Source organism: Venturia canescens, chromosome 2 (assembly GCF_019457755.1).
Source record: "Venturia canescens isolate UGA chromosome 2, ASM1945775v1, whole genome shotgun sequence".
Lineage (NCBI taxonomy): Eukaryota > Metazoa > Arthropoda > Insecta > Hymenoptera > Ichneumonidae > Venturia > Venturia canescens.
The window spans coordinates 19,940,925-19,961,239 of NC_057422.1; the positions used below are offsets into that span (position 1 = coordinate 19,940,925).

General features: G+C 38.8%; 3 protein-coding genes across 3 annotated transcripts in view; 2 read left to right on the forward strand and 1 right to left on the reverse strand.

Moving 5' to 3' along the window:
- The first annotated feature begins 5,056 nt into the window (after positions 1 to 5,056).
- Positions 5,057 to 6,189, forward strand: LOC122405700 (uncharacterized). The gene is made up of 2 exons (XM_043410592.1): positions 5,057 to 5,438; positions 5,498 to 6,189. The coding sequence occupies exons 1-2, from the start codon at positions 5,057 to 5,059 to the stop codon at positions 6,187 to 6,189; spliced, it is 1,074 nt and encodes a 357-aa protein (XP_043266527.1).
- A 3,864-nt stretch (positions 6,190 to 10,053) lies between these two features.
- Positions 10,054 to 12,734, reverse strand: LOC122406529 (tetratricopeptide repeat protein 5-like). The gene is made up of 4 exons (XM_043412030.1): positions 12,353 to 12,734; positions 11,089 to 12,095; positions 10,801 to 10,945; positions 10,054 to 10,717 (listed from the first exon to the last, which is right to left on the reverse strand). The coding sequence occupies exons 1-4, from the start codon at positions 12,434 to 12,436 to the stop codon at positions 10,598 to 10,600; spliced, it is 1,356 nt and encodes a 451-aa protein (XP_043267965.1). The 5' UTR covers positions 12,437 to 12,734; the 3' UTR covers positions 10,054 to 10,597.
- Positions 12,735 to 13,534: 800 nt separating this feature from the next.
- UBL3 (ubiquitin like 3) overlaps positions 13,535 to 20,315 on the forward strand; it is a 77,433-nt gene continuing 70,652 nt past the window's right edge. Inside the window, exon 1 of the mRNA XM_043411262.1 lies at positions 13,535 to 14,360. Within this exon, the coding sequence (XP_043267197.1) occupies positions 14,331 to 14,360 (30 nt within the window). The 5' untranslated portion in view covers positions 13,535 to 14,330. The remainder of the gene's footprint in view (positions 14,361 to 20,315) is intronic.

Below are 20,315 nucleotides of genomic sequence, written 5' to 3' on the forward strand. Positions count from 1 at the left end.
CTCTCTTTCTCTCTCTCTCTCTCTCTCTCTCTCTCTCTCTCTCTCTATTTCTATCTCTCTGTAGGCAGAAAAAACGTACTTTCCTATATACGATTGCGATCTCTTTTCTTGACATGCGCCACATTTTCGAGCGACAGTTATTAATACATCAAATTTTTAATGATATTTTTTTTAGACTTGCGTCACGCAACTGTTATCGGTATAGTAATTGTTCTTTCTAATGTTGTCATTTGATATCTTCGTCTATATATTCATAATACGGATGAAAAATTCCTATATAAGGCGAAATTTTCTCGCTTCGCCTTCAGTTTGTTGAAAGATACTACGGAAGAACGGAATCTTTTGAAACTTTCGGTTCATCTACAAAAATTTTTAATCTTGAAAAGCACGGTATGCAATCTTGATTAAAATAATAAAAAACTTATATTAAAATTGAGACATCGGAATTTAAAGGAAATTAAAAATAGCATAACGGATACCAAAATGGTCTCACGTAATTGCAGTTTTCAAAAGATCTGAAAATATATTAATATTAAAATAACGTTCCTGTTTGAAATATTACTTGTTGTATTTACTTACAAAAATGTAAAAAACGCGAAAAAATAGTTTGCGCCTGGTATATTAATGAACAAAAGGACAGAGGGAAAAATCCCCCTTCTACATTAATTTAAATACTTTTATTGTAATTTTAGACGCGGTTTGAAAGCAGTTGGAAACGATCAGGCAGCGTAAACGAAATGAAGACTTCTGGACCATTACTCCTACTGATGATTGTGACGGCGATCAACATCAGTGTCACGCGCTCACAAAAGCCACAATTGGGTGGTTCAGTTACAATGCTCAATCGTTATGGACTCCTTGGCAAAAAAATGCGAGTTATGCCTATGAACGATTATACTCGGTGGTTCTTTCGGGAGGAAAGTATCAACATTTTGAAAAACCCAGCCCCGATACCGAAAATAGTACGCACGAAAGACTTTCCTGTTTTGTTTACTGGCACTATTCAACTGGAGCTGTGCGATTCCGTTGAAGGGCTGTTGAAGGCTTTTTTTCGGGAATTTTCATTTGAGGGAATAGAAAAATCGTGGCACGCGCTCTACGCGGACTGGTCTGAAGCCGCGATTGCTAGCCGTTTCGGTATCAACGCTACCTATGTCACAAAAGGTTATTCCTTCATTTTATTGAAGTACGCAAGGTTCCGCGATTCCCAAACACTTGCCGCTTCACCTCAGAACGTTGAGCCTACTGATGCCATGGCGGAAGACATTAATCGCCTCAACTACGATGATGAGTCCGAACTTGTCAACTTCCTCATGAAATATGGCTCACATTATATCAGGTCGTATACTACTGGAAACGCCCTTTATCAGGTACGAAAATTCACGATTCCAAAGCTTTTTTGTTCAATCGAACCGATTACCGTACATTTTAACGTTAGGCTAAGAGAATTTTCATCGCGATCACTTTCGTCAGGTGACACTGCTTTTGGCGAATTTATTTCGCGCATAACAATTTCTATGAATACTTCCCCCTATAATCGACTATTTATATGATGTTCCGTTATTATGGCATACCTCCAAATATGCTTCGATGCATGCGTGGGTTTTTATGATCGACGGACGACTAATATATTCCTACGTGTCCAAAGTTTTTTCCAAATGGTTTCAGAATACATTTCTGGACAAGCAAGAGCTATTTTTTGTGCTTATGCTTTCATATGAACCTGAAAGTAGATCATCATTCCGGAAGACAATACATATTCATTTTATCATTCCGGTTAGATTTTTTTCTGTTGTCGCATTGATTTCATCTGGACAAATAAACGTATGTTATTCATCCGGATCGATATGTAGCAGCATTGTTTCTATAACACATATTTCCGGACGTGTAACGTCACCTTTTTCGTACAATTTCCGAGTGACAAGACCCAGCTTTATATGGCGATACACCAATTAATGCAACAGTTCACTTTCAAGTTAAGTCTATAAAACAGTTCATTAAAAATCGCAATGCAGTTTTAAAGATGTAATTATTCTGTTTTTCTATGACCTCTATAGCTAGAAAAATCGTATTCATACGACCATTATTTAATATTCGGTTTCATGAGTTTTTGTAAACTATTTCTTCCGTTCATTGAACAATCTTCAATTGTTTCACGCGTTGACCATCGTTGTTCAAGCTGCGGTTCGTCATATGAACTCTCGAAAAATTTCATGGCACTGTCGTTAAAGATTAGAAATAGGGATAAGCGAGCCAGCCTGACCTTCAATTTTCGGAATTGAAATCTTCCAACATGCACGATTTGATAGATCACCAAAAGTTCATGCAAGAATGTCACAAAAATGGGCGCTCGGTAAATAATCTATCGAATCGTGTCAAAGAATTTCACTCTCTCAAATTCACCATAGCGAGTTATCTCGGCACTGACCATGTTCTCAAAAATAATGTTTCATCCGGTCGTGAAACATTTTTTCGCGACGAAATAAAGTAAAATGATTTTCGTTAAGTTACATCGATGAAAGTCTATTGTCTTTTCCAGGTCTTCGTCTACGTATCCAACTATTTCGAGTTTCTCAAGGATGAAATAAAGATACGAGGTTTATTCAATATACCGTTGCTCGAGTTGAGCTATATTTTTTCGCCCGCAAATGCAATACAAGTTGGTTCAGTACAATCAACGAGTCGGAATCATTCGCTCGATAATTGGATAGCTACGGAGCTTCGCGGTCGACACACCGAATATGCATACACGAGTTTGATGAAGCTGCATCGGAATCCACTATTGCTCGAAAAACTCAACAATGTCCTGCAAGATGAGGCTTTGATTAGGCTAGAATTGCGCTCCATAGCGCCATTATTCAAAAATTCCGAAAAACGTGCATCGTTCGAGAATTACATTGCTAATTATATAAAAAAATTTGAATCGAAATCGTAACATCCTTAACTCGCATCGCTATGCTAAATGGCAGCTTAGTTTTTATTCACCAAATGTACTTGACAAAAAAAAAAAATAAATAAATAAAAATAATGGATTCACGAAGATTTTGCCGAGAGGCTAAGGGAGTCGCAAAAAAAAAGAGCACGACTTCTCCTTTCCCGTCTTTTTGATCCCGTGAAACCAAACTTGTAACTTGAATTGGAAAAATAATGCTGCAGCGTTTATTTGGTTCATTTCTGGCAGCTGTAACGACCTTATTTGTTTTATCGACAAAGATCATAATAATAATGATGCTAAGAAGCATTTCAAGACAGCAACAACGCATGTGCGAGAAAAGTAGATTGTTGAAATCGATCTACGTTACGGTGGCAAATGTTATTTCTGTTCTCATGTCGTTCCACTTGTGAGGACCATCCAGTTGTTGTTTTCTGAATCTGGATAAAGAAACCACCTTGAATATCTGGTGCCCAAAATCTTTGCTTCAAGTTTTATTCGGTTGGCAGGGAAAGTCCACTTCCCTCATCAGTTATCGAACGAATCAGCCAACAATTACCATCGAGTACAGAAAGGTTTCGTAACATATTGATCTCAAAGTCTTAGAGTGCAATGTCGTCGCAGCTGTGACAATTCTAATTTATGCATAGGTTATCCATCAATCACTGAAAATATAGGATATTTAATTCTGTTTTTCAATGAATTATGAGATGTTTACTGTTCGGGAAATAAGAGGATTTTCCATTATAGATATTGGTAATCCAGTTTCTTTCAGAAAATTGGATATCAAAAGAATTGCTATGATGCACATTTGCAACAAAATGAAATCGTATTCTTGAAAAGTTGGAAAGAGCGATATTTAATGACGCTGAAGTTTGCAACGTTGGAGTCCAACGAAATGATAAGAAAAACTCTCCAATAATAATTCTAGTAATTCTACGATTTCGTTCCCTGTCGAATTTGCAATTTGTAGTTTTTCAACCTGCACCGATACTTCGTGAAATACATAAATTGGTGAATTACAAATGTTTTGTTTTTCCTTCATTTCGTTGGACTCCAACGTTGCAAACTTCAGTGTCGTGATATGTAAACTTCTTATATTTCATTTTTAAGAGGATGGATCAGTCGGTATATCGCAACCGTGAGTGCGAGAGAGATAGCTGCAAATTTCGAAATCAAAATTCTTTGACACAGTTTGACCGATTAAAAAAAGGCTCTGTCAGTCGATTTTTGCCATCGTTCTGCGTAGGCTGACAGAGCCTTTTTTTAATCGGTCAAACCGTGTCAGAGAATTTCAATTTCAAAAACTCCAAGCGAGGTTAGTCGACTGATCCATACTCTTAAGGGGGGTCCTGCTTTAAAAAGTAAAAAAAATCGATTGTTTTCGGGAATATTTTTGGATAGACGGAAATGACTCATCATAGCAAACTTTTCGGTATAGTTTAACTGAGAAAAAAAGCAGTGGTTACTGCTACTATACACGTATGGTTATCATCTCTATGGTAAAATGTACCAAAAAATATTGTTAGGACAATTTTTCCATAGTTAATTGACCTATATCTGTCATGATTATCAAAACATGTAATCTCTATGGTGTGGATGACCATGTGTTATTTAAAAGTAACTAACAATTATGGTAAAAATCCTCACAATGATCAGATAATGCAAGTAACTTTATAAGTAAGTCGTTTTGGATATGAAAAATATGGTATACTGTATCATATTCATGTTTGGATAAACCTTACTGAATTTTACCATCCATATTGTAATTAATGTCTATAATTGAATAGGCATTATCATAATATTTCATGATAGGAACAATTTTCTACTCATATCCTACTCGCCAACCATTAAGTAGGAGTCTACCTTGACCCCAAACTTAACTGGAATCGACATTTAGAGGAAAAAATAAAGAAGTTCCATACAAGCTTCTGGGCCTGTAGAAGGGCCATGGGCAAAATATGGGGCATGGGGACCAGGATGGCATTGTGGTTATACAGGGCAATTCTGCTCCCCAGACTAAAGTACGCAGCCGTCGTCTGGTGACTCCCCGTTGGAAGAGTCGCCTATGAAAGATGATTGACCAGCCTACAGGGTAATTACTTAAGGGCAGGGGCCGGAGCCATGAGGACGACCCCTACGGCGGCGCTGGAGGTGGCCTTCGGCCTCCTCCCCCTCAACATCGATATCACCGGCCAGGCAAAGCTATCAGCGTACAGACTGATCTACATGGGCACCTGGAGGAGCACCGGGGCGGGCCATACCGACCCGGGGCTCACCCAAAGGAGCCCATTCTCACTCCAGCAGGACAAAATACTTAGGAAATTCCAGGTCGAGAAGTTCTTTAGAACAATCATCCGCTCACGAGAGGACTGGAGGCTATCCCAGCCCACTACCTCTCCGAAAGTGGACGCCTGGTTCACTGATGGATCGGGGGCTGATAATAGGTCAATCGGGGCCGGAGTCTTCAACCCAGCGACCGACACTAGACTCAGCTTACCCATGGGTGAGCTACCACGGTGTTCCAGGCCGAAGTGCTGACCATTTTGGAGTGCATCAAAATAGGCCTGGAGAGGAACACGACGGGCAAACACATAATAGTGCACTCGGACAGCATGGCGGCCCTGAAGACCGTTACCAAACCAGAGGCTGTTTCGGCAATTGTATGGAAATGCATGCAAGCGCTGAACGAAGCGGAAAAAAAGAACAAGGTCACACTGACCTGGGTACCAGGTCACCAAGGTTTCTACGGAAACGAGGTGGCCGACGGGCTGACCAAAAGGGGTACGGAGACACTATCTGCACACCAGGTGGTCGGAGTCCCCTTTGCCACTGGAAAGAATATCATCCAAACCGGGCTAACACGCCAACACCTTCATCTCTGGAAAACGAGAACAGGTTGCAGGCAAGCCAAACTTTGGATGAAAGAACCCAACATAGGCAGAACCAAGGAGCTGCTAGGCCTGGGGAGGGAAAGACTTCGCATGGACATTGCGTTACTAACGGGACACATTGGCCTCAGGTCACACCTCCACACAATGGGCCTAGCTGAGCACAGGGAATGCAGGTTATGTGGGGAAGAAGAGGAGAGCAGCGCACACATCCTATGTCGCTGCCCAACCTTGGCAATCTACCGGTACAAAACCTGGGGGCGAATGTTCGTCGAACCCGGAGAAGTATCGAATGTGAAAGTTACCCAAATGTGCTACCTGGCTGAAAAAGCCGGGATAAATGCGCATGGGTTGACTACCGATTAAAGAGCGAGACAGCACAAAGGAACCACCATGGCTCTGGGTGCTTAATAGTGGACCCTCGTGGCCCCACTCGCTAAGATCACTACTACTACTAGTAGTAGCACTGGTCAATTATGTAAGGAAGTTTGTATGTCGCATTTCAAAAGAACCGGTTGAGTAGACTTCGATTTATCATCGAGTTAATTATTGATATTTAAGTTTCTAAAATTCAGAAAAGATTTTTCATATATTGTATTGTGATGTCACAATCAATAAAATAAATTTGTATTACCAATAGCGTTTAAAAAAATTCTTAAAATTGGGTCTTTTTTTCACCGTATTAACGTAACTCCGCTGGTATCGTACCGGAAACCATGGTATAGTAATAATTTAACGATATTAATCTTAGAACATGTACTAAGTTTATCTATCGTTAATTTTCTACTATGTACTCCACAATGTGTCATTTTTTGAAAAATTCTTTAAGATCTTAAGAGCATGGATCAGTCGACTAACCTCACTTGGAATTTTCGAAATCGAAATTCTTTGACACAGTTTGATCGATTAAAAAAAGGCTCTGTCAGCCTACGCAGAACGATGGCAAAAATCGACTGACAGAGCCTTTTTTTAATCGGTCAAACATTGTCAAAGAATTTCGATTTCGAAATTTGCAACTATCTCTCTTGCACTCATGGTTGCGATATACTGACTGATCCATCCTCTTAAGTTATGAGGGGTAACAAAATCTGTGAATTCACGTATATATGACTGGGGGAGAGATGGTGCTGGCATTTTTTTCATCATATGCAATAAACGTCTTGATAATTTTAAATTACATACAATTTTTCATCGCGGCTCAACGATAATACAAGACGTGCTTAACGTGATCTATAAGTTGTTCAGTCGGTAAAAATCCTGCTGCACGTTTTATTCCGAGTAGGTTGATATTTGAATGAAAATATAAATTACACGGTATTCTCATTTTATTAGAGAACAAGGTGTAACTTTTATTTTTCTCAAAAAATCAAGGATGTCCGAGTAAAACGTGTAACCATTTTGCAACTATCTCTTTCGCACTCAGGCAAGCACCACGCGAATGAAAGATCACCTTAATCGCGCAATTTTCTATTCTTTGTTAATTGTTTGCGTGCCAATAGTTCGCGCTTTTTATCGCCAAAGGAATTATTAAGCCCCCTCGTCAGTATATAATCGTTGCGAAATTCAGTTTATAAATGTACTTTCGAAATAGTCTTTGCAGGGTTATTTCATTCAGAGTATATCGCACAGTTTAGTCTAGTATATTCGTCCGGAATATTTGGCGATATATAAAGATAAGCTCCAAGTGGTCCATTTCACGATTCAGCACAGTTTGACTTCACAGACTCATCAGGTATTGTTGATAAAATTTATAATAACAAGTGTGATTACCTTGTTCCTCGCCTCTCCGTTCCCGTAAAACTAAACTTCAAACTTCACTAATGGCGCAGGATTTTTGCATTTCAAGTCACTGAGATCTAACGCCATTATGTGTTATTCCACTTGTATTTATCCTCATATTTGATGATAGAAAGATAAGATTCAAAGTACGCAACTTCGCTGTAACATCCCAGTTAGAATTGACTCCAAGAGCGTAAAAAACATTTTATTGGTACACGCGAGAATGATTGAAATCGATTTACATAATGTCAGCAAACGTTATTTCTTTTCCCATATCGGTTGAAGTAGCGATAACCAGAATCTTATCCTTATCATTTCATCATAGTAACTTTTAACGGTTATTTGCTTTCATCTCCAACGAATAGTAAAATTTTTTATTCGTTGCAACCACGGTTTCGCAGGACGGGAACTGATTGCAAGATTCGGAATCGTGGGATGGTACTATTACCGTTGCTTTCGGTAATGATGAACATCGGATTCGCGCAGCCCGTAAAGCCACAACTGGGCAATGTATTCAATTTATACAGTACTTACGGATACTTGATAGAAAATTCGATAAGCGTCATACACGGGGACAATGCAGGAACGTGGCCTCATCCCCATAAGAATATTGCTATTTTTAAAAATGTATCGGCCGTGCCGCACAATCCAGAAGATCGAATACATCAAATACCGTTCGCTCAGAGAAATATCGAATTGAAGCTTTGCGGAACTGTCAATGACTTGTTGAAAAATTACTTCCATCATTTCAATTTTGCGGGAGTCAGTAAACCTTGGAAAGCGTTGACGAAAAATTGGACTGCATCTGCTATAGCTGAGCGTTTCGGTGTAGATGCTTCTAACATCAATGAAAATTACTCCTACGCCCTTCTTAGAGTCGAAATAGTTCAGGATGACAAAGAAATCGCGGGCTCACCTAATGACTTCGAAATTGCGGATCCATAAACGTACAAATGATTAATAGACTTTCGCCCGAAAACCTCTGGAGTGTGATGGCATTCCTTGTCGGAATAGGCTCGCATTATGTCACTACCTACGCTACCGGAAACGCCGGAAAATCTATCGGGTAAAACAAAACTTAAGGTGTTACTGGATGGATAGCCCAGCTGATAAATTGTACCTGATCGGAATTTCCGTACTTCGTGATGCAATAAAAATCTGAAAAAATTCCGCAACATTTGGAAAGCTATGAACAACAATTATCAATAATAATATTGCCCAAAAGTTAATGACAAATTGTTTAAACAATTAATTATTCAATAATTTTGTGGTGACCTATTGTTTTTTTTTACGAATAAAATGTGTGTATTTTTCCGAATGCTCATCAATTTTTTCAGAATTTTCGTGGATTTTTGAAATTTCCTTTTTTAAATTTTTTAAGTGGCTCTATTTGTACATTTTTGATCCAGTAACCTTGAGACTTTTCAAAACTGATGGTAAATATGTCTTCTAAAACATATCCAAAATTCAAATGTTTAAAAATTTTTTTCAAAATTTTTTCAAGAAATTTCAAAAATCCATGAAAATTCTGAAAAAATTGATGAGCATTCAGTAAAATACACACATTTTATTCGTAAAAAAAACAATAGGTCACCACAAAATTATTGAATAATTAATTGTTTAAATAACTTGTTATTAACTTTTGGGCAATATTATTATTGATAATTGTTGTTCATAGCTTTTCAAATATTGTTGAATTTTTTCAGATTTTTATTGCATGACGAAGTACGGAAATTCCAATCAGATATAATTTTTAGTCGAGCTATTTTTTTTCGTAGTTCTTCGTCTTCGAACGCTCTCGCTTCAACTTCACAGAATCGACGTTAAGGGCCCGAAATCTATCTGATTTCACATTTTTTCGATTTCATGACTAGGATAAGTTTTACGAATAAGTTCGTTAATACCACATATTTTCGCGTAAGCACAATTGTTATTTTAACGATAGAAAAATACCAGCCGAAGTGTCGGTAGAAATCTCGGCTCCGATTATTTATGCTCTAGCTATATACAACCATTTTACTCTTCCGTTTTGGATAATTTATGCTTAAAAACACGTAATATTGCTGAAACACTCATTTTTTAAAAATACGTGGCTCGTGACAATGCAACTTATAAATTTCATTTAAGTTAGACAAACAATGAAAATCGTTTCTTTCGAACGAAAAAATTTAGCAACTTTTCGTGTCTAATGTCTAGTACGAAAACATTTTTGTCATGAACGTAATTTATATGATAGCTCACTGTTGTATGAGTATATGTATATGAAATTTGAAAAAGCTCCCTGGTCTCAGTTGTTCCTTATATACGGGATAAATTCTATAGCATCTATCCGAAAGTCTCGAACTTCCATAATAGTAATTGGCTTAAGACTTGAGGATAGTAAATGGGAAAAGACCGGGCACCGTAAATTTTGAGGATAAAACGAGAAAGTTAACTACATGATTGGCATTATTATGTTGAAAAATAAGTGTTTATTATATAATCGTTGATAAAAAACATGTTATGTCGCCGTATATTTTTTCATCCACTTCATAATACATCACAACAAGTATTGTTCGTTCTTCTTCAATCCTACTGAACGCAAATTGCTCATTATTATTCGAAAATATCATCGATCCTCGTGTGTTTGCTTTTCTCGAATATACTTAGAACTTTTGTGCTACAGTGCGAATTTGATTTTATTGGCACGATATTGCGAAAGGCGAATTCCCCGACGGAGAAAAATATACGTCATTCTTCGTCATCAAAAAACATAATACCATTTTTTAAAATGATTTTTTCACTTGTGATCTCAACGTGCAACATAATTGACATAATTCCCCTGTCGAGAGGTTTGAAAATCATACCATCACTTTTTATCCGACCGATTCACTCACTTTTCTGGTCTTTTTTCTCTCCTGCATTCGTTGACAGATATCCATGCTCTCCCATCTTCTTGTCCCCGTCATAAGGATTTGCGTTCGGTTCATTCATTTTTAGTACAGATGGTAAATTGTTAATCCGGTTTGTTGTAACTGCAGAGTTTTACGCCAGCCTGATAATCGCGTCCCAATTTTCTACCGTTCAAGACAAGCACCATGGGCGTCTCGACGCGTATCGATTTAAAATTAAATTCCTGCTGACAAAAAGCAATTAATATATATCGTTAAGTATCGTCAAATGCCGATTTGTCACCATTTATTCGGTAAGGCTACCAACATTTTCATCGTACGAAAAAATGTGATGAGTAAGAAATGGCTCTGGTATTGCAACTGAATCACCAACAGAGACTCCTCGGCCTTCAGCCAAATTGTAAACTGTCACAGCCACACACGTTTTCTCCTGATCAACGATACAAAATGAGCTGGAACACAAACATTCAAATAAACAGATGAAAAAAATGATATTCATGTCTACTGAAAAGAAATGAAAGCGAGAAATTCGATAAAATGGACGAAAAAAATCACCATCAGTCCACTCGAAATATTCATCTGAAAAACTACTTACAATGGCACTTTTTCCGAGTCCTGTATCCAACAGATAACTTTGCCAAAAACAAGTTTTTCCAGGTTGATACCTGTACTGAGATCTTTAAGAGGGATAAGTTTTAATTTAACATAAGTATCTCCAGAACCAAAGGTTCCACCTTTGTAAGGTCCTAAGTGTTTCTCATCCAATGACTGAACAAGTTGATGAAGTCGTTTAGGCTTCATGCGTCCCTTGTTATTGATAGAGGATTGGACGTCTTTGACGTATTTGAGTAATTCCTCACGTTTCGTTCGAGGCAGTTCCCAGGTTGGATCGAGAAGAGCTGCATGTTCCAAAGCATTCAGAGAACTTTTATATTCTTCCTGATACTTCAGGGCATTTGCTTTGTTCAGAAATAAATAAGGATCGCTTCGAGCAACAGTATCTTTCTCCGCTTGTGCATAGGCCGTCATGCAAAGTCGCAATGTGGTTGGATTTCTGGGTAGTGTGAAGAACAAGGAGAGATAAGCGTTCCCAAGAATAGTCCACGATATTCCATCACTGGTATCCAAACTCACAGCTTCCTTTGCATATTCTACTCCACTTTGAACATTCTTTACCCTTTGCTCAGGTGAATCCGCTTGCTCTTGCCTCATCACCATTGACAAATTTCTTAATGACGTTTTGTTTCTACCATGTGGTAATGCACCCGCAAAACAATTCTTTGCCTGCTCTATCTCGTTATTCTTCCAATAACACTCTCCCAGCTCGTTCCAAGCTTCCAACAGCTTGGGCTCGAGCTTTACCGCTTTACTTAAAAGTTCTTCTGCTTGGGGTATATAGCGATCCACGACGTTCAAAGCTCTCCCCTTTAAATAGTAATACCTCGCTCGGGATCCATCTATCTCGTAACCTTTACATTCATCAAACTTTGCAACTGTCTCTTTCATCTCTCTTTCTACATCTCTACTCTTGTCTATTGCACTTGTGATAGCATGCGTTTCAAAGTAATGATCTCTGAAGTGATACAGCATTTTTACTTTTTCCTGAAAAACAGATCACCGGTCTTAGAACAAAAGATTTGAGAAAAAGAAATAAACTTTAAATTATAGAATGCTAATCATTGACATCAAATATGTGAAATTTTTTGTAAAATCATCAATGGAAATCTCATTCATCTTGACGAATCCACAACTTCGAGAACTGTGAGAATAAAATTAAAAAAAGAGAGTACCCAATGAATACACGAGCTTTGCAGCTTTCTGAAAATCTTTTCATTTCTGTTAAATTTTTAGGTACTTACTGTCAAAGCTATGAGAGGATCCTCTTTCACACCGGTAGAGCTTTTAGCACCAGCGACTATTTTGTCATCTATGATCGCCGACATTTCGTTCGGACAATTCCTTGGATTTCCGCACACAAATTGAATGGCCCATCGGGCTTTTTCTATTTCTGAAAAAATAATTCCATCTCTTCAAATTCCATTTGACATCAGTCGCCAGAAACCGATGATCACTAAATCCGAGTGTAAGTCCGACACATTTTGTTATGTGAAAAAATTAAACTCGATAACACGGTTTTGCCTTTTTTGACGTGCAATCGTAACACGAGAAAGCAAGAAAGCAGCAACAACCTCCTGCCTGCCTCCTAAACTCCTAACGAAGTAGGGGCTGGCTGGCAACTCTTCGTTCACATTTATTTTTCCACATTTCAACTTCTGCGCATGCTCAATGTTGAGCTATTTACACGCGTTGCTACGAGCGACGGATTGAGAATGAAGTCGATATGGTCGATATTTTGTTTTTCTTTTTTTAAGGTTATGTTTATACATTCGGCAAGACAAAAGCTGATTGACAACTCTGGTGTGAAGAATTCTGTCCTCTGTTACAGAAAAGAGGATGAAAAGATATTGCTCACCAATTCAGTTATGTAAAAATATGAAACTGCGAATTTTTTATTCTACAGTAGCACAAAAAACATTTAGCTATTTTTAGAATAGACGCTAGTAGAATATTTTTAAACAATATTTTACAAGATCTACTTAAATAATAAAAGTTCTTTTGCAGAACAAAAATAAGCTAAAAGCTTATTTTCAATCAATTATCTATTGAAACATTAAAAATAAGTTGAAAAAAAATTAGTTGAAACTTCGAATGGAACTCTGAAATTAATTAAGCAAATTTGAAAAAAGCGAATTTCCTCTCATATTAGGATTTCGTTCTGAAGCATTTGAACTATTGTCTGAATTTAAAAAATATGACTTGAGCATTCTCAATCGGTAAAATAGTCGTAATAATCACCTACATGAAAACGGATATTATTGATTAATTGAACTTCGCTCTCCTAGACGGCGCAACACTCATATTCTCGAATAATAATTTCGATGCTTCTCCGTACTGAGTAAGTCTTTCATTGGTTTATGGTTAGAGCCGCCGTTTTTCCCAGGATGCATTGGTGCTCCAGCAAACGCCATTTTATGTGTTTGGGCTCGGGCCATTGTAGGGGAGACACACTGTGGGGACAGTGGGTGCGCGAGGTGGTGGTGTTTTAAAGCATAGCTCGTGCACTGTGCAGTGGGTGTTTTTTTTTTTTATACAAGTATAATATCATAATCAGCGAAAATGTTGCTCAAATATTTGACGCCCGACGTGTACGAGCAACGGTCGGGTGGGGAATAAAAAAAACATCATTGACACATAAGGAGTAAAACGGGCGCGGGTTCGCGGAGTGATTAATATCATTTCTTCTTGGGAGAGAGAGAGAAAATCACGAGCTAGGCACTCGCCGTGAGATAGAAAGAGGAGGAAAGGGAGAGAAAGAGAGAGAAATCGAGCGTAAAGGAGCAAACGACGTTTCTGAAGCGAGAATTATCGACAAACGACGATGGTGTAGTGGTGATAAATAACGTTTGTTCCTTGTTTTCCCTGGTGACGTGAAAGCGTATAGTGTTGAATATACACAGCAGTCCTAACAGTGTTTTTTGGTTTGTTATCGAGTGTTCGGTGCCCCCGCCCCCTTGTCCCCAAGGATACAAATTAAATAAAAAAAAGAAGAGCAACACCGGTCTTAAAGTACCGCGTTGCTGTCAAACTTCGGTCGTTTGCTTGACGTGATAGAAAGCGTTAATTGATAAAAATCAAATTTTAGCACAGCTCTAAACCTTGGGCATCCCTCTTTTAATTCCATTATATTTCCCTGTGTGTCGCAAGGATTTGTGCTATTGGTTTTTACAACGCACGGCCTCTGGATTCCGAAAACCTCGATTTTCCAGCTCGACTACCATGAGTTCGCGAAATATCCCTTCGGACAAGGTGAGTGTCAGTTTTCTTTGTGTTTTTTCTTTTCACTTCAAAATTATTCGTGAATAAACATCGTTATGAATGTATCGTAAAAAATACGTATGTCAAAATATTTTCGACCCGCTCATACATCGATGAAAACATGTCTACCGTATCTGCAGTCTGGTTACGTCTCGGGTGCCTCACCCCTCGTACACCCACCCAAATCTTTACCGTAACCCTTCGACACCCTCCTACTCCTTTTTCTCCCTCTCTCGGCCTTTTTTCCCAACTTTCTCCACCTTATAACCTCCGAAACTCTTTCCCCTCGAATCTTCCGGAGAAATCATCTCCCTTTTATTTTTTCAATCTACCTAAATTCGTTTTAATTCCAGCCAAACGATTCACGATCTCAACGAAACACGCGTTTTTTTGGCACCCAGGCTTAAGCTTCGTGACCCAGTTTCACTTCCCTCCGAGGGGATTTTAGAGTGCTCGGCCTCTCACGAGTGCGAGTGCTCTTCGTTTATATATATATAAATACATATAAATGTGACATTTTTACATTTGCACACACGAGACGTGTGTGTCCATACATAGATATATACTCCAATGTTTACCTACACGTTCGAGTTTTTGGATGCTTTTTTGGGAGCTCAAAAGACTTTTGTGGTGTTCATGATAATTCATGATTGATATTTTGAAACCGAATCACTGAATTTGTAAGATAAATTGACGACGATGTCAAAAAACAATAGGGATAAACGAAAAAGTGGAAACTTCCCAACCACGAAAATCGTCCCTTTTCTTTTGAAACTTCCGCTCAGTTATTCTTTGTACATTAATTACGACGCTGAAGTTTCCAACGTTGGAGTCCAACGAAATGAACGAAAAAAACGTTTGTAATTCACCAATTTTTTATTCCACGAATCGTTGGTGCAGCTTGAAAAACTACGAATCGGAAATTTGGCAGGGAACAAAATAGGAGAATTACTGGAATTATTGGAGAGTTTTTTCCATCATTTCGTTGGACTCCAACGTTGGAAACTTCAGCGTCATACATTAATTATATATCCCTTTTTTCATCCGATTTCCATGACGCTGAAGTTTCCAACGTTGGAGTCCAACGAAATGATCGAAAAAAACTCTCCAATAATTACGACGCTGAAGTTTCCAACGTTGGAGTCCAACGAAATGAACGAAAAAAAACATTTGTAATTCACCAATTTTTTATTTCACGAATCGTTGGTGCAGCTTGAAAAACTACGAATCGCAAATTTGGCAGGGAACAAAATAGGAGAATTACTGGAATTATTGGAGAGTTTTTTCCATCATTTCGTTGGACTCCAACGTTGGAAACTTCAGCATCATCAATAATTCCAGTAATTCTCCTATTTTGTTTCCTGCCAAATTTGCGATTCGTAGTTTTTCAAGCAGTACCAACGATTCGTGAAATAAAAAATTGGTGAATTACAAACGTTTTTTTCGTTCATTTCGTTGGACTCCAACGCTGGAAACTTCAGCGTCGTCGATTTCCATTGTTAATGATATGCACGTAACTACTTTTGATTTACAACTATAGCTCATCTTTCAATATAACGATTATTATTTGGCTTCGATACTTTTTATATTTCGACATGAATAATTTCTCTCGACGAGTTAGGGTTTGGCTTGACAAATAAGAGAAAAAACACATGGCACACAGAATATGACGAGTCTTCGTAAGCCCAGGCACACAGAATTTCAAATGTTGCTAAAAAAACGCGAAAGAATAAGAGCACATCGAGTCGGAATGTCTCTACGCATATACGTGCACACAAACCCCTCAACGAGCTTTAATATCAGGGTTTTATATTTCTCCGTATCAATTTCCGCTTTTAATATAGAAGCGCAGTGTATTGTTGGATGCACGCGAGTCCGTTTTATTATGCATATTTGGCTTAGCAATGCGTCTGACTCCTCGCGATATTTATGTGCGCACATATAGCTGGAAGTGACAATTGTTAAGCATGTGATATTGTTTCAAAGCATATATAGGAGAGACGAGCGAGTCGAAGGAACGGAAGCCCCGGGAAAAAAATGTCCACGAAATACCGCGGTACAAACGAATCTTCGATATCGGAGTTTTAAACGTAAGGAAATATCGTTTTTCAATTGGAGTTGCTGTATCGTTCGTGGATTTACAGACTCTGGTCTCGCGGAAGCCCGGAAAGGTGCAGACCTTCAGGGAGAATCTGGACTAAAAAAATGTGGAACGGTCGACAACGCCAATGAGTTGATAAGACGAAAACATTCCAGTGCATTCATATAATCGAATATTGGAATAAAATGTGTGCGAAAACCCGCCCTATTTTTTGATGCAATTGAAAAATAAATAATTAATATCTCTTCAATGCGTTGAGTTACAGAGTTCGAAAAGGTCGCAATTGAAAGAAAAAAAATATAATAAATGCGTCGATTTAAAGTATTCTCTGAACTACTGAAAATCACGACGCTGAAGTTTCCAACGTTGGAGTCCAACGAAATGAACGAAAAAAAACGTTTGTAATTCACCAATTTTTTATTTCACGAATCGTTGGTGCAGCATGAAAAACTACGAATCGCAAATTTGGCAGGGAACAAAATAGGAAAATTACTGGAATTATTGGAGAGTTTTTTCCATCATTTCGTTGGACTCCAACGTTGGAAACTTCAGCGTCATTGAAAATCATTAATTATTGAAGAAACAAATTTTGAAAATTTTCGAAAACAATTGGAAACACGACGCTGAAGTTTCCAACGTTGGAGTCCAACGAAATGAACGAAAAAAAACGTTTGTAATTCGCCAATTTTTTATTTCACGAATCGTTGGTGCAGCTTGAAAAACTACGAATCGCAAATTTGGCAGGGAACAAAATAGGAGAATTACTGGAATTATTGCAGAGTTTTTTTTCGATCATTTCGTTGGACTCCAACGTTAGAAACTTCAGCGTCATATTGGAAACGCTATCGCACCGGTAAAGACTCTCTGGCAGCGACTCGTCCTAATGCATAAATGTATTGCCTCAGAGTCGCTGCCGCGACTCTAGATAATGAAAAACAACGAAATTATGAAATTGATATATTTGGCAATACGAGCTTGGCAAATTCGGTACAATTACTCGCCGACAGAGACGAACCTGCGTGCTCATAAGAGCCTGCATTTGTACACGCAGACGAGGGAAAAAACGTGTCTAATATGCATAGACAAAGTTGAAAAACGAGAATGCACTCGAAAGCAGATTTATGTGGCGTGTGGATTATTTTTTATTTGTGTCTTATCGTTGGAGTACAAAATGCAGTAAGAACCGTATCCCTTTTCCGTTCGCTCTCGTTCCGTCATTCCTCTCCCATGCATTTTTATCATCGCTTCTCTCCCGCGCCCCCCACGTTCGTTTTTGCTCCTCGGATCTTTGTCTCTCGACTCTTGTAAAATTCTCCTACGCCGCCAAACACATAATTGTATTTCGCCGTGGCGACGATATCCACGTACACGACATCCTTGCTGACGACGTCGTCGTCGTCGTTGACGCCACCTTAGTCACACAGACGAGCAGGCCCGAGGCATGGAATTATATGTACTTGGCTGGCCTCCGATGAAAATGAGTTTATAAGCGCATGAGAGAGAGAGAGAGAGAGAAAAAAGGGAGGGAGAGAGAAATAGGTAAAAGCCGAGAACGACTCGTTTATCGATTTTCGTGGCTGACGCACTTTATACACACATATCTACATGTTAAGTGGGTAGCCAAACGAAATGCATACCTCGTGGAGCAAGTGCAAATACCAATTTGACAGTTTTTTTTCCTTCATCCAACTCTATCTGCTTCTCACAGGCGATTCAAGTTTTTGAGATTCTTTCCGAGATTCAGTGTCGTTTGCTGTTTTTTGTAAACCTATAGGAAAAAAATGAATCTCCATTTGGTAAATATTGTACCGATTGATTACTCGAAGCGTTACGTGACTTGAACGTCACTGCGGTTTGCCCGGAAGCGAATGAAATTTTCGTGGTGGAAACTTCATTCGTTTGTATCGATTCTTTGATTTTTCATATTGTTTTAATATCATTTTTCAAGAACTTTGGATCACTCGATTTTATTTTAAAATGCTAACGATCGAGAATCAAGCGATCGAGCTGCTCATACGAGGAATTAAAATTTACTGGAAGAGGCCGGATAATAAGCCTCGCGCGATTCATTGTTTTTTACGGAGTTTCGTTGTGTTTCTTTTCATGTTCTACCTCTTCATTACTACGACGCTGAAGTTTGCAACGTCGGAGTCCAACGAAATGAACGAAAAAAACATTTGCCTTTCACCAATTTTTAATTTCACGAAGTATTGGTGCAGGCTGAAAAACGATGAATTGGAAATTCGACAGAGAACAAAATTGGAGAATCACTGAAATTATTGGGGAGTTTTTTTAGATCATTTCGTTGGACTCTAACGTTGCAAACTTCAGCGTCATTCATTACTCCTCCGGCCGCGCTCGGATGACGTCAGGAGGCCTCCAGCTCTCCTGACTTTCATCTTTCGTGTGTACCTCTCTTGAGGACACCTTTCTCCACAAACTCCCACCCGGAAGAAGCAACGCAGAGTCTCCTCGATCTTCGGCCTTACCGAACGTCTTTTCGGATTTCTCATTCGTATTCCGCTTACATTCTAGTCTTTAAACACTTGTGAAGAAAGCACTATCGCAAGTTTCGATTTCATCGGAAAGCCCAATTCTGAGTTAAAACGTCTTAACAACATTCCGCAGAGAAATTTACCCTCGAAGGTGATTTATCGGTTGCGTGAGTGCGAGAGAGATAGCTGCAAAATGGTTGCACGGTTTACTCGGACTGCTTGATTTTTTGAGAAAAATCAAAGTTACACCTTTTTCTCTGATAAGCTGAGAATAGCGTGTAATTCATATTTTCTTTTAAATGTCAAGACTGAACAAGTGATAGAGATCACCTTAATGGTCTGTAACGGGACAGCACGATTTCTGGTTTGACAGCAGTCTGTCAGAGGGCTACGGACGGAGCGCTCTCGCGTCAGCGGAGCACCGCCCGTACGACAATAAGGCTCCCAACCTTTCCTTCATCCTCCTCCTTATTCCTACCAAAATTGTATCAAACAAAGAAATAATGGAGAATATTGCTTTTCGCAGTACGCTTTAGCGAGACTATGCCCGATCGTGTAGCGAGAAAGCAATGCAGAGCACTGGATGCTCCTATACCGGGCGAAAGTATCCGTTCTGGAAGGTCGAGTTCGAGCCAAGCTCCTCGAATGGCAAGATAGGGGGAAGGCTTTTACCCGCTCCTGCCAAAATCTGCTGGTCAGTGCACGAATCTGCACGCTGACACCTCTAAAAAATCCTAAGTTTCGATATTTGGGAAATTGACCAACCTCCCGAATATCGAAACGTTTCAGGTCATTTGGGGAGAATTTCACCTCAACCGTTTTCTCGACCGACCATACGACCTAATAGAAATTTTGAGGAAACGGGACTTATGGCACTCTCTGTCGGTACTTTGAACCTTCTAGTGGAGCCTCATCGTACCTGGAAGAGTCCCTAATTTCAGTTTTGAAAGCCGTAGAAATCAGACCTTGTAAAAATTTTGCCTACAGCCCCGTGTGACTAGAATATAAAAAAAAAGAAATTCCGGGGACATAAAAAAAATTTTTTGTTGCGATATTCTGCTACAGTAGGTAAAAAAGTTATCCTGAAATCGGGATTTTTTTTTTTTTTTCAAAATTACTTACTCAATTATAAAATTTCAAGATTGCATATAATCTGAGGTCGAGGACTATCCGGGAAAAATTGATCGAGAAGGTAGGTGAACAAATTCCGAGTTATATCCACGAAACAGAGACAAAAAAACTATATGTTGCAGTGTCCGAGCTGCGACCGCGCGATGTGCGATATACACCGCGCTTACATCTGCGTCCATTTTTGGAAGACTTTTTTTTAATTTTTTGTAATTTGGAAAT